Source organism: Penicillium psychrofluorescens (assembly GCF_964197705.1).
Source record: "Penicillium psychrofluorescens genome assembly, chromosome: 3".
In the NCBI taxonomy this organism is placed as follows: domain Eukaryota; kingdom Fungi; phylum Ascomycota; class Eurotiomycetes; order Eurotiales; family Aspergillaceae; genus Penicillium; species Penicillium psychrofluorescens.
Genome location: NC_133441.1, coordinates 1,640,501 through 1,653,568, shown reverse-complemented (window position 1 = coordinate 1,653,568; position 13,068 = coordinate 1,640,501). Strand labels below are relative to the sequence as shown.

The 13,068-nt window shown below is 54.9% G+C and overlaps 4 protein-coding genes across 4 annotated transcripts; 2 read left to right on the top strand and 2 right to left on the bottom strand.

The window, feature by feature from the left end:
* Positions 1-4,399: 4,399 nt before the first annotated feature.
* On the top strand, positions 4,400-4,944 carry PFLUO_LOCUS4746 (uncharacterized protein; the record flags this gene model as incomplete). The annotated part of the gene is made up of 3 exons (XM_073782128.1): positions 4,400-4,410; positions 4,472-4,531; positions 4,602-4,944. 3 exons carry the CDS (start codon positions 4,400-4,402, stop codon positions 4,942-4,944), a joined length of 414 nt encoding a protein of 137 aa, XP_073638814.1.
* A 464-nt stretch (positions 4,945-5,408) lies between these two features.
* PFLUO_LOCUS4745 (uncharacterized protein) lies at positions 5,409-8,348 on the top strand (the record flags this gene model as incomplete). Its single annotated transcript, XM_073782127.1, has 1 exon — positions 5,409-8,348. The coding sequence occupies one exon, from the start codon at positions 5,409-5,411 to the stop codon at positions 8,346-8,348; it is 2,940 nt and encodes a 979-aa protein (XP_073638813.1).
* A 757-nt stretch (positions 8,349-9,105) lies between these two features.
* PFLUO_LOCUS4744 (uncharacterized protein) lies at positions 9,106-10,047 on the bottom strand (the record flags this gene model as incomplete). The annotated part of the gene is made up of 3 exons (XM_073782126.1): positions 9,106-9,249; positions 9,322-9,832; positions 9,917-10,047. 3 exons carry the CDS (start codon positions 10,045-10,047, stop codon positions 9,106-9,108), a joined length of 786 nt encoding a protein of 261 aa, XP_073638812.1.
* A 539-nt stretch (positions 10,048-10,586) lies between these two features.
* On the bottom strand, positions 10,587-12,590 carry PFLUO_LOCUS4743 (phosphogluconate dehydrogenase (decarboxylating) gnd1; the record flags this gene model as incomplete). Its single annotated transcript, XM_073782125.1, has 5 exons — positions 10,587-11,027; positions 11,087-11,515; positions 11,568-12,019; positions 12,082-12,269; positions 12,574-12,590. The coding sequence occupies 5 exons, from the start codon at positions 12,588-12,590 to the stop codon at positions 10,587-10,589; spliced, it is 1,527 nt and encodes a 508-aa protein (XP_073638811.1).
* Positions 12,591-13,068: the final 478 nt, after the last annotated feature.

The following is a 13,068-nucleotide window of genomic DNA, read 5'->3' as shown; positions in this document are numbered from 1 at the left end:
CTAACTACCGTTAATGAACATGAGACAAGGCTTTGAATAATAACCAGCCTCTTCAACCTTGGACGCCTTTTTTTTTCAATCCGCTTTGTTTTGCTTCTCAGTAGGCAATTGGGAGTGGAAAAGGGAACAAACTACGGAGTAGAATTGGCCAGACTTGACTGCTCGAGATGGCAGATGGAACATTCCACATAGTACACTAGTTACTAGTATGACAACGATAAGGTATGATAATGAAACTAGAACACTATTTGGCCCCTGTCGGACCCGAGAATGTTTAGGATAATGCCACTAATTATTAACGCCTGCAATGCACTAGTGAAAGCCTAGATGTAACAACGTGAGTCCGCTAAGGATGGCACAGCAAGGTTGCTCTAGATCAGTAACGCCATTAACGATGGCGTTCAGCCACCAACACCTGGTTTATGTACTTTGCAAACAACAGTTGCCCTGAAAATGTCGCCCCAAAGTTCACCGGTGACGATGGGCACTTTCAGCCAGTGCGCCAATTAGCTTCGCTCTGACTCAATGCCGCGTGGCTGAATCCTTTCGGAGGGCAACAACAACCTCGCCAAAAGGGGGCTCTGACGGATCCTGAAAGGATTCCGAGATCTTCACATGGGACAGAGGTGACTGGACTGATGCATAAACAGGATGGTGCTCATAATCCTTCCCGAAGGTTGCTCAACAAACCCTACATGGTACTTTAGAGTTGATGTCATCAGGAGTAATAAAGTCCCCGATCGAGTCTCAGGCTCAACAACCTCATCGGGCGCTTCCAGGGCGCTTCCAGGGCACCAAAGTGGGAAAGTGGTCCAACAGCCCCCTCCGTTGTACCTATGTCAGATTTGCAGAATCTTGACTCGGGCAGACCGGGTTCGCAACCTCCAAGGGTCGTCTGTTACATCGGGCCTAGTACAATAGATACCGATCGGCATGTTTTTCAGTGGGATGGCACTCCTATCAATCACACGGTCGGTGGCATCGTAGACGGAGTAGCAATGATCTGCTATCCAGTATTGGCGGGCCCCAATGACATCCGTTCTTCATGGCATATCACTCCGGCGGTGTGGTATGTGCTCGGAGTTTGTTACTGTTGATAATATCTTCATCTGGACGCCTTGCCATGCGAGATTGCGAGCGAGGCTGGGAGGGGCAAAGTGGCAAGGTTGAAAATGCCACCCACCCTTCGACCCCAAATAAAGTACCCGCATCCCCTATTCGGGTTACTTGAAACAGTATCTCCTCTACGTACTCTGGTGGGCGACCCAGGGTACATATTATTTCGGTGAAGCCGGCCCGCGGCTAACAGGCTCCTCTTCTGGTTTATCCACTCTTCGAGTCAGGACACCGTTGTGAAAACACCTTCGGCGACTCGAGCAGATCATATTAGTAACACGTGAGCGCCACCCAGCAGGTGCAGCAAGGCTGTCGGAGGGGGTTTTTTTTTCTTGCGACTGAAATGTCTTAAGAATAAAAATCAATCACTTGGCCCCGATTCCGAAATTGATCTCCGACATGGAATTGAGACCAGGGGGGCATTCCCGGACAAGTCCGCGATTGGCCCCAGAACCAGAGTGATGAAGTGACAGTAGTGACAGTAGTCCGAAACGGACCTGGGTGCAATGGGGAATGGATCTCCAATGCATTTCTTGCTCATCGCACAACGCACGTGTGAACCCGGCTGTTGAGAGAGGAGCCGGTCGATCCAGGGAGTGCCGTTCCTGAAAAAAAAAAAAAGAAAAAAAAAAGATCACAATCCTTCGGAGCGTGGCACAACAGGGATAATGCAAGAGAAACAGCGGTAGTTGGGTGCCGATAGACTGGCACCGAATTACAAATTGCCCTGGCGCCAAAACAGCGTAATCATCCTTTGGTCTTCAACCTCAAACTTAGTAGGGATTGGCAGAATACCCATAGCTCGCTTCCTTCCTTCTCCTACTTTGCCTCTTTACTAGTGACTAGCTCATTTACCTGAGGAGCACTTCACTACAGTAATTGCGATTGTATGCACGCGCTTGCTCAGATGATACTCGGTACCAGATTGCGGGGACCTTGTACATTGCCGGCCCTTAACTCTCCGTGAGCTTGAATTCTTGGTCCAAGAAGAGGCCATGACGCGACCACCTGGGCGCCGCTCGTCCCAGCACTCTGGGAGCAGTGGCTAGCTAGACTCCTCGGCGCCATTGTTCTTCGGCTGACCGTCCGCCCGTCTCTGGGGGGCCATTGTTGCTGGCAGTATCGCCTGGATTTGATTTGACAAGAGGGGAGAGCCATCCGAAGTAGATACTAACTTACATGCCCAGTAGTTCTATGCCACAGAGTTTTTAACTCAAGCTGCGCATTAACTAAAAGATGAACCCTACAGATAGATCGGCACCAAGACTTGTGTGGGTACAATTTAGTTATCTCCGCGTGGACAATTTAGGGCATGTTATGGCCCAAATTCATTCCGGCGCGGCCAACAACGGCCAATGTTCGTGGGGGCCGAACGGCCAAGACAGGGAAAAAAGGGCCGGAGACTATGACCAGACCGCACCATTCCCAGCAAATAATCGCCAGCAAATTTTGGGCCCTTGGGCCAGCCACTTTACTCATACTTTACTCATACCAGGCCGCCAGCGTCATAGGGCCCCCCTCCCCCCCGAGTAAAGCGTTGCCACATTCTACCAAAATGGGGCTAAAATGCCCACCCAGAAAGCTCCCCTGGCCGCTCAGGATCATTATGCGCCCTGGCCCCAGAGTCTCCCGCAATCCCTCTAGCTTAGTTCCCAATCCGGCCTGGACCGACCCTCTCCGGGCAATTGTCACTTGTGGGGGCAAGAAAACAAATAAATAAAATCAAAATAAATAAAATCAATCCCGGCCGCTGGCGAGCATGGCAGGATGGCCCACATGGTGAAGATCATGAGAGCGTTGTGTACATGTCGGTCAAGTAGAATAGCATGAACATTGCCAAATGGGTCGAAAGATGAGCAGCGCCATAGACCGGGAAAGGGCCACTCAGCAACCATTACTCGTCATAGGTTGGCCCCGATTTGACCAAAAGGACCAGTTAACGGCGCTCTAGAATCTGTTGGTCTGCCCTTTTCTTACTGGCAGTGGACCGACCAGGCGTGGCCGTCGCCCAACTGGGGTCAGATCATTGCGGGGACTGGTTCTTCTCTCCTTCGTTTCCTTTAATTCGGGGCGTTTTCCTAGTTATCTCCCCAGGGAAGAAAAATTTTCTTGTACGCTTATTGTATGCGCCCGTTTTGCCCAAGAAAAGAGTGCCCGACGGCTATCTGACACAAACAAAAAGCCTCGTGTCGTCCATCGCGCCGCGTTCTCGGCGTAAACCGAACTGTATGCCCACTCTGTCTCCTTTGTGTCTTCGATCCCACCCCTACTCATATCGGCTCCTCCGTCTGTTCGGAATCCTGGGTCTCCTTCAAGGGTCCAGACATCCCAATGTTTCCCGGAGAGTCAAGCTCACAGTATCCATCATCACAGAACAGGAACACTACAGAGGATCTGTCAAAGGACCACCCACTCTCTCCACCAGGCGTCGCGTATCCGACGACGCTGATTGACTCCTCATCACCTGTCTTTCAACAGGGGATCCAGATTCCGGGCTCCTCGTGGCCGATCAATCGGCCTGTCTCTGCTGTGCAAGGTGGTGGCTCCGAATCAAGGCGAGCGTTTCCGGCTTCAATTCACCCGCAGAGCTCAACGACCTCGTTGAACTCGAGTACGAGTTTACCCAGCTCTTTGCTTGGCCCAGGGCCGTCTTTATCTTCCCAGCCATCGCTTGACAGTATACATCCTGCCAGAGAGCAGCAGCTATCATCAGTTGAAAACTCTCGGTAAGCAAGCCCTGCCAGCTCATCTCGTCCGTAAAGGGCTCGTACCAACCATCAGCGCAGAAACGGTCTTGAAATCAATTACCCGATGGCCGTCGCATCAGATCCATACTTCTCCGGCCCAATGCAGCCGAATCCCCAGAGTGAGACCACTCTTTGTTCGATCGGGTTGTAAGAGGCATTTACTGACAGTCCCCAGACTATATGTGGGCGCAACGTCCTTTTCAGCCCTTGCAACCTTCCTCAGGGCATATGGGTCACCAATTCCCTCATCCTCAATCATACCCTTCCAATGGCTTCTCCGTTGGCGGCTATAATGGCCACCCAAGCGGGGGGATGCACAGCTACCCGCCGCCTCAAGAAAACCAGGGCGCTTCGTACCTGGCCGCATCGCCAGGCTATGCGGCCCGACAGAATCAGTCACGAAGGTATGCTGGCCCTGTGCGGTCCAAAAAAGGAGGAAGACTAAATCGTTTCGCAGCAGTCCAGCGCTGGCACGGCCATTCCACACTCACTCTTCCCACTCTGCTCCGGGCTCTCCCCCTCTAAGCGATCAACCGATGATGACCTCGTAAGTTGAGCTGCCTCTGCATCATTGGCCATTGAAGGCAGGCTGTTAACCTATCTCCCAGCTCCTCTCCTTATATGATGAACCAACCGGCCTATTACCTCCCTGAAGCAGCCGCAATCCCGTGAGTTGATTTCATCCTCACCACGAGATAGAAAAAAAAAAGTGGTCCACTGACAGAAATGACAAACTAGATCCTCACACCCATCTATGCCAGTTACCTCTCAACCGCCCTCGCTGGTGTCCAACGAGTCCATTTATTCGTCGCCAGACTCAGTACCTCCCACAACCGAGCCCGAGCATCAGGTTCGAGTGATTAGTTCGCGCCCTCGCCCGCAATGCTGGGACCATGGCTGTAACGGTCGCGAGTTCTCGACCTTCAGCAACCTGCTACGACACCAGCGCGAGAGGTCCGGCGTGGTGGCCAAGGCCGAATGTCCAATCTGTGGTGCTGTGTTCACCCGCACGACAGCACGCAACATCCACGTTGCGCAGGGCAAATGCAAGAGTGGAGGCCGGGAGTCCTCCACCGGGTAGTCTGGAGCAGCTTGTATTTTGGCTGGTTTTGTCTGAGGCGTTCCATTTCCTTTTTCCATCTACATTTCCATTCTTCTCTGGATAGAGGTTTCTCTGGGAGAAACAGCCAGGTACATAATTATTGCCGGAGTTTCCAACTGTACATACCCAACTGCTACTATCAGATCGTGCACGTGGCTGCGGTGGCGGCCTCAGACACCCACTTTTCACCTGACGCCGTGACTCAACTCCACCAACTAAGTTAGTCAACTACAGCATCAGTCATAGTTCTCCATCTCCGATTCCTCCATTCCCTTCATGCCTACAAGAATGCCTCTACTTCATACTCCTCCTATAACAATATCGAACCGGGGCCCACATGCTTGTTTATTATCCCAAGCTCGTCTGTTATTACCCTGAATTATTCCCCCGTACTGTGTGGCCATTCTTTATACCCGCAATACGGCTCAATTGGAGTTCCAAAGATGGCCTCGATCTTTACTTATGATCCCGATCCTCCGCGGGTCTCATCTCCGTGGTCCACCTCGGGGACGTCGTCTCCCCAGGCCAACCCGGCCGGCACTCGAGGTCTTGCGATTCGCACGCGCTCCACCACAATCCTGGACAGCGCGGATCCGGACTCATTGTCCGACTATGGAATTACGAAGCTGGAGCCGGAGCCCCAGGAAGGGCCTACAGAGTACAAACTCCACCTTCTGCTCCGTCCGCGCCGGCCGTATCTGTCCATGTCTACGGGACATTTAGTCGCGGGGTCGTATCATTCCCGCACCAGTCTACCCGCGGCATCCACCTCGGCGTCCCCAAGCTATGACGCAACCCCTAGACCTATGCAAGCCAAGTCATCTCAGAGTCGACAGCAACGACTACAAGGACTAACGACACAGCTGCTGTGGCGGCTCCAACAGTCGTCGCCCTTCCACTCGTCCACCACCTTCAATCTGGTCGTTCCCGTTCTGCCGGAAGCAACGCCTAGGTTGGGCGTGCCTTCCAAACCTGCTCGTCTCCTCCCCGGGCTTGAAGAGAGCCAGGGTGCGCTGTACGAGATTGGAGTTGCCGACGATGGGACCTTCGTCGGCCTCACCCAGGATGAACTGGATGAGAGTGTGACGAACCTGCAAGCCATGGCCGCGAGTCTCGGCTGCGGGGTCGAGATTCTCCGCCGAGTCATTGTAGGGAAATGTGAATGGGCAGATGATTCGCCAACAGAGCCGGAGGACCCGGCTAAGAACCACAGCGACAGTCTTTGGGTCGCGGAGGCCCTGGTGACCCCAGATCTGGACTTCTACAACATATCTCCTATCCAGACCAACCAGAATTCCGAGAGTACTGGGGCAGATTCAGGGCCGCAGCCCATCTTTGAAGAAGACTATTCTGCCACCGAGCAAATACGAATATCCATTGCCGGGCCCAGCACTGCGGGAAAGTCCTCACTACTGGGCACCCTGACCTCGTCGCTGCTGGACAATGGAAGGGGCAAGAGCCGATTGAGCCTTCTCAAACATCGCCATGAGATATCTTCGGGGATCACCAGCTCCGTCGCACAGGAGTTGGTGGGATACTCGGATGAGGAGCCGCCCACCGTGGTCAATTATGCGTCGGGCAATGTCACCGCGTGGAATGATATCCACGCATCTTCACGCGGAGGCCGCCTGGCCTTTGTGTCTGATCTTCCAGGCTCTGTTCGATATCTGAAGTCCACGCTACGAGGCTTGGTCAGTTGGGCCCCTCACTACGTGATGCTCTGCATCCCGGCCAATTGCGGCGATGAGGCTGAAGGTGAAATAGAACAAGTCGCGGAGATTGATCTCTGTCTGGCGTACCTGGAGCTCTGCCTGAAATTAGAGGTGCCTATCTTGATCGTGATCACCAAGCTGGATGTTGCTTCTCGGAGCGGGCTGAGAGACAACCTCACCAAGGTTCTGTCTGCACTCAAAACCGCAGGCCGCAAGCCTGCAATGCTCCCCGCATCGCCTGCAGGAGATAAACCGCTTGATTTGCAGCACGTCAGCGCCATGGACAGCAACGAAGCACGGAAATCAATCGCTGCCGCCACTGGGAACTGGTCTCATGTCGTCCCGATCATCATGACCAGTGCTGTCGATGGTACCGGGATAGGAAAGCTCCATGCTTTCCTTCGATACCTGCCCATCCCCTCGCGGCCATCACAGAGAGCACTTCGTATCACGAAACCAGCAGCAACACCCAACATCTTTGATATTGATGAAGTCTTCGCCATCCCTCCATCCAAAGTCTATTCCAGAACTACAGACAACGCCAGTCGAGAAAACCGCGGCATGGTCCTATGCGGCCTAGTCCGCCACGGCAGCATCTCAATCGGAGACGAACTAGTGATCGGACCCGTCCCCGTCGACACGTCGTCCTCCGAGTCCGGGCGAGAAGCACTACAACCCTCGCTCTCGCGCAGCAGCGGCCCCGCACCGTCCGGCGATTTCTCAGCCTCCTTCGCACAGAAGATTCTCTCGGGCAGGGACGCTGCCCAAGCGAAGTGGCAGCGCGTCCGCGTCGTCAGCGTTCGCAACCTCCGCCTCTCCGTCCACCGACTAAAAGAAGACCAAGTCGGGACAATCGGCATCGAAACCATCAACCCCGCCACTGAAAATAATGGCCGCGCTGCTCCTCGTATTGGCCGCATCCGCAAGGGCATGGTTCTGTCTGATTTCCACACCACTTCCGCCTCTCTCCCTCCGACCCCGCTGCCTCCGACACTATCACTAACCTTCCACACGGGCTTTATTGCCACGTTCCCCGCAGCGGAATTCTCCTCCCCGACTTCGCCGCCTCTGCTTCTGGGCGGCAATGCTATAGTCTATATCTCCAATATCCGGACCACGGTCCGCGTCGTCTGCATGGCCCTCGCGGGCACGGGTGACGGCGACAGAGACGACGACGATGAAGAAGGCGAAGACCAGTCTTCGCCCTCTGAGCCTGAATTCTTTAGATTTGACGGCGACTCTGCTCCGGGCCAGGATAGGACTCCCGGCAGTGGAAATGGAAACATAACAAAACGTGGTTTTGGCAGCGACGATCATGCCAATTCGATGCGCCGCAGCTCCGCAACAGATATCAGCAAAGTCGTCTCCAGCTCCACTGACCCTGCAGCCACGGCTACGGGCCCGTCGGCCACATCATTGAAAGAAGACGTCCGCATCACGTTCGCACTGGTGACCTCCGTCGAATGGGTCGAGACCGGGTCGCCCGTGCTAGTGATGCCGGGTATCTCGATGGCATCTGCGTCTTCGTCTTCCGCGGCTGTGGCGCCGGCGTCTGCGTCTGCGTCTGCTTCGGGGACTGTCGTCATCTCTGGATTAGAGGGGTTCGTGGGTACGGTGTGTGATGTTATTTCTGGGGGAGAGGGGGTAGGTGGGAAAGTGAGGAATGACTGATGAGATGAATTCCTCGAGACGAAATGCATCATCGCACATTTGAATTGGATATAGGGACTGTACTAGTTGCTGCAAGTGTATCTATGCACATACAAAGGGGCAATAAATCTAGCCATATCAAGGAATGATGACGGGCCCACGAACCTACATTCTATCCAAGCATAATACGTGCCTAGGTAGCTCTGCCCGCAGAAAATGGGTTCGGCAGAGCCCAAAGCAGCACAAAGATGGACATCTACGAATAAATCGTATCTACACAGTACATAGAAAAAGAGGCAAGGTCAAGATCCTCAGAGCAAATGACGTGATTTCCTAATGCACGACCCTATCCCCCGTCTTCGAGCAAGCGCAGAGATCAGACAGACAGACACCTCTTCGAAAATAATGCAGAACCGAGAGAGTTGCACGCCAGCAGTCCAGTAGGTCATCATCCATTAGAAAAAGAGACAGAGACAGACAGTCAGAAAGACACAACGCCATGCATGATACGTGCCCTGTCTTTCTTTCTCGAACATACCCCGTTGAAGCCTCAAGATTCCTTTCTCAAGCCACAAACAAGGGTATATCTTATTGTATTTCTCCCATTCCGTTCCGTTTTATGATATTGTGCAGATCGACCGCGGATGAATACGGCACCCTCACTTATGCCGTGATGCTCGATATCCAAAGGGGACAGCTACCCCATTCGCATCCATTTCAAGCGTCCCATTCCCCTCGTGTTGGGGAATATTTCGCAGACAGCCAAGCTTGCGCGAGTCTATCCGCCCTTGCGCTGGTCGCCCGAAACAACACCGGTAGCAGCGGCGGTCTGGGCCGGGCCAGCGTTGCGGGCGAAGGCACCGGCGGAGCCAATGGCAGCGCTCGCATTGCGGAGTTCAATCTTTTTGCGCTCCATTTCAAGCTGGAAATCATGTCATGCCAATTAGATACGTGGGTTGCGATTAAACAAAAAGAAAGAAGATAGGAGACTCACCACCTTGCGCACGCGGGCCAGCGCCGCAGTATCACCCTCCACCAAGGGCCGACAATCATCGACGCGGTAGGGCGAGGAGATAGTGACAGCATCAGCGACGATAATATTCGACCCGTTCCAGCGCGCAGGCATGGTGCGGCTGAAAGCATCGAAAATATCCTGCGCTTCGCGGGTGACGCCCTTGCCGCGACGGGCCTCGCGGTCGTGCGCCTCGCCAATGGCCTTTGCCTCGCGGGCCTTCAGGGCACGGGGATCGAGGGCCTGGATGGTGGGCTGGGCGTCGGTGAAGGAAGATGGTTCGGAGGAGGTGGATGAGGGGAGAGACAAGATCTGGAAGGATTGGATGCGCGACACGGGGACGACGTGGTAGTCGCCGCTCTGGGCTTGCTTGGCGTCTGCGGCGGGGGAGGGTGGGGAGACGTTGATCGCGACGAGGTTGGTGATCGGACATGCTGTGAAGAGTGTCCCTTCGAGGGTGGACACGGTGGGCGATGCGGTGGTGAGCCGGACGCTGGGACAGACAGACACAACCACTTGGTTAGCCGGTGATCAAATTGGTGAAAGGGAGAAGAAGAACAAGAAGCAAAATACTCACCGGGCACCGATCGCGCCGCTCAGTGCAGCCTCCAAGGGCACCATGTCCGCGGCCATGTCGTTCGCCGATGGGCTGGCGGATCCCTGTGTGGGCGGCTTCACTCCGACGCTCTGGCGTTTATTCTCTGCCATTGACGACCTCTCTGCGGGGACTGTGGTGCACGACCAGTCCAATGCCGCAGCACAGGCACGTTCTGCGGTCTGCGGTGCGGTGATCGAGTCCCGGGCAGCAAAGTCTCAGGACATTGGAAGTACCCACCAGGTTCTCCCGTCTATACGAGGGACGGACTCCAATGTCAGGGACGCTTGACCTGGATCGACACCTCTGAAGGGGGCGAAGAGAAGGAGGAGGGGATAGGGGGCAGGAGAGACGAAAGAAACGAGCCCGGAGATAGTAGACAGTCAAGCGCCCAGGACGGGTCGAAGGACATTGGAGGTGATCGAGAGGGAAGTTGCACGGCGCCTAATCGGGTTTAGCGGCACGCCCTGCACTGCCTCAGGCATTCATTGTCTACCAAAGTACTGTACTCAGTCGGATATATTCTCTACAGAGACCACCACTGCGTCGTCCCCGGACTGCCCCGGGGTGGAATCAATTCAATCATGCATCTAAGTACATCCCCATATTTCGTATTTTTTTTACCCTTCTCTTGTTGCAACGATTTCCGCGCTTATGCCACATAGGTCGAGGCTGACACATCACCGCCACGGCCGGTCCAGTTAACGTGAATGTCCTTGCCCTCGGGGAAGTTGTCGTTGGCGCACTCGGGCTTGATGCGGAAGGTGTGGGCACCGAAGTAGTCACGCTGGGCCTGCAGCAGGTTGGCGGGCAGGTCCTTGGTGCGATAGCCATCGTAGAAGCTCAGAGCGGTGGTGAAGGCCGGCAGAGGGATACCCCAAAGGGCGGACTTGCTGACCACGTTACGCCAGCCGTCCTGGGCCTTGTGGATGGCCTTTGTGAAGAAGTCGTCGAACAGCAGGTTCTCGAGCTCCGGGTTGGTGCGGTAGGCGTTGGTGATGTCCTTCAGGAAGACGGAGCGGATAATGCAGCCACCGCGCCACATCAGGGCAATCGAGGGCTTGTTCAGCTTCCAGTTGTACTGCTTGGCGGCCTATACAGAAAATGGTCAGTCAAGAGAGGGAACAAGAAAGTGGACGGTGAGAAACGTACGTCCTGGATGAGCATGAAGCCCTGGGCGTAGGAGATGATCTTCGAGGCGTACAGGGCCTGCTCCAGGTCGTCGATGAAAGTCTGCTTGTCGCCGGTGAACTTGGGGGTAGGGCCACCGAGGATCTTGCTGGCGCGGCCACGCTCATCCTTGAGGGACGAAAGGCAACGGGCGAAGACGGCCTCGCCGATCAGAGTGACGGGCATGCCCAGGTCCAGAGCGTTGATGGCAGTCCATTTGCCGGTACCCTTCTGGCCAGCCTTGTCGAGAATCTTCTCCACGAGCGGGGTGCCATCATTGTCGTTGTAGTAGAGGACATCACGGGTGATCTCAATCAGGAAGGAGTCCAGAACACCGGTGTTCCACTTGGCGAAAACATCGCCGATCTCCTTGCAGGACAAACCCAGGCCGCGCTTCAAGATATCGTAGGCCTGTATTGAAGGTTTAGTAGTGATTCCGCCTCACCAATTGAAGCATACTCACCTCGCAAATCAGCTGCATATCACCGTACTCAATACCGTTGTGGACCATCTTAACGTAGTGACCGGCACCCTCGTCACCGACCCAGTCGCAGCAGGGCTCGCCGTCGCTCTTGGCCGCAATGCTCTGGAAGATTTCCTTGATGTGGGGCCAGGCGGCCTCGTTACCACCGGGCATGAGGGAGGGACCATAGCGGGCACCTTCCTCACCACCCGAGACACCACTGCCGACGAAGTTGATGCCCTTCCCGGACAGGTACTTGGTGCGGCGGTTGGTGTCGGGGTAGTGGGAGTTACCACCGTCGATGATGATGTCGCCATCCTCTAGGAAGGGCAGGAGAGCCTCGATGAAGTCATCGACGGGCTGGCCAGCCATCACCAGCAGCATGACGCGGCGGGGGCGCTTGAGCTTGGAGCACAGCTCCTTGACGGAGTGGGCACCGACAATGGACTTGCCTGAAGAGAATCATCAACCACTTGGTTATTGAACGCACCCGGGGCTGGCATTATCGACTTACCCTTGGCCTCGTTGGCCAAAAAGCGGTCGACCTTGGAGGTTGTGCGGTTGAAGGCGCAAACGGTGAAGCCGTTGTCGGCAGCATTGAGGATCAGGTTCTGGCCCATGACGGCCAGACCGATGAGGCCGAAATCCGCACTGGGGATAGGATGCGCCGGAGCGCCGACATCGATGCCGGCGAGACGGGCGCTAGCGTCAGCGATAAATTCTCTTGTCAATAGCCGGGTAAATTGAATGCAGGGAATAGGGTAGAGGGAATCCCGTGCCGTTCCGAAGCCGGAGCTCGAGGGGTTTCTCCCGTTGACAGCCCCCTCGTGTAGCGGCACCGATTGATCCAATACCGCTACATGATGGGATTACCAACGAGAAAAGTCCCCACGCCGGCTAAGATGTCCGGAACGAGACGCGACGATCCATTGGAGGGTTAGGGGTATCATTGGAGGGGCATGTAGGCAAGAGTGGTGGAAGGAGGGGCAAGAGAGGGACAACTTACACAGCTTGCTCAGCCATGATGGTTGGAGATTGGGCAAGAGTGGAGTGAAAGAGGGAGCAAAAGTGAGGATGGAGAATGGAGAGAAAGAGGAAGCGAAGAAAGAAGATGGAGGGGGAAGAAAAAGAACGTCACCGGCTGACGGAGCAACTCTTCCGTCATGTAGTGGGGGAAGGTACCGGGTACTGCACTGGGTTGGCCGGTTGTCCGGTGTAGGCCAAGTACCCGGTACAGGAGCACAGCAGTCCGGGTCATCCCACTCGGTACTCCGGGGCATTTTCTCATTTCTGCCGGTAAATACTACATACTTCCTCCTGCTAGTAACGTCCTTTCCATGCATTCGGTACGATGGCGGGGCATGGAGGGGTATTATGAGATTTCTTGTCTCGATAATCTCGCCGTGGTCGCTGGAGAGGACGAGGAACTACTACAGGGACTCCTAGTCACTATCGACCTGAGATCCCATACTCCCGGTGCAATTCCATCCCATCCGTCGGT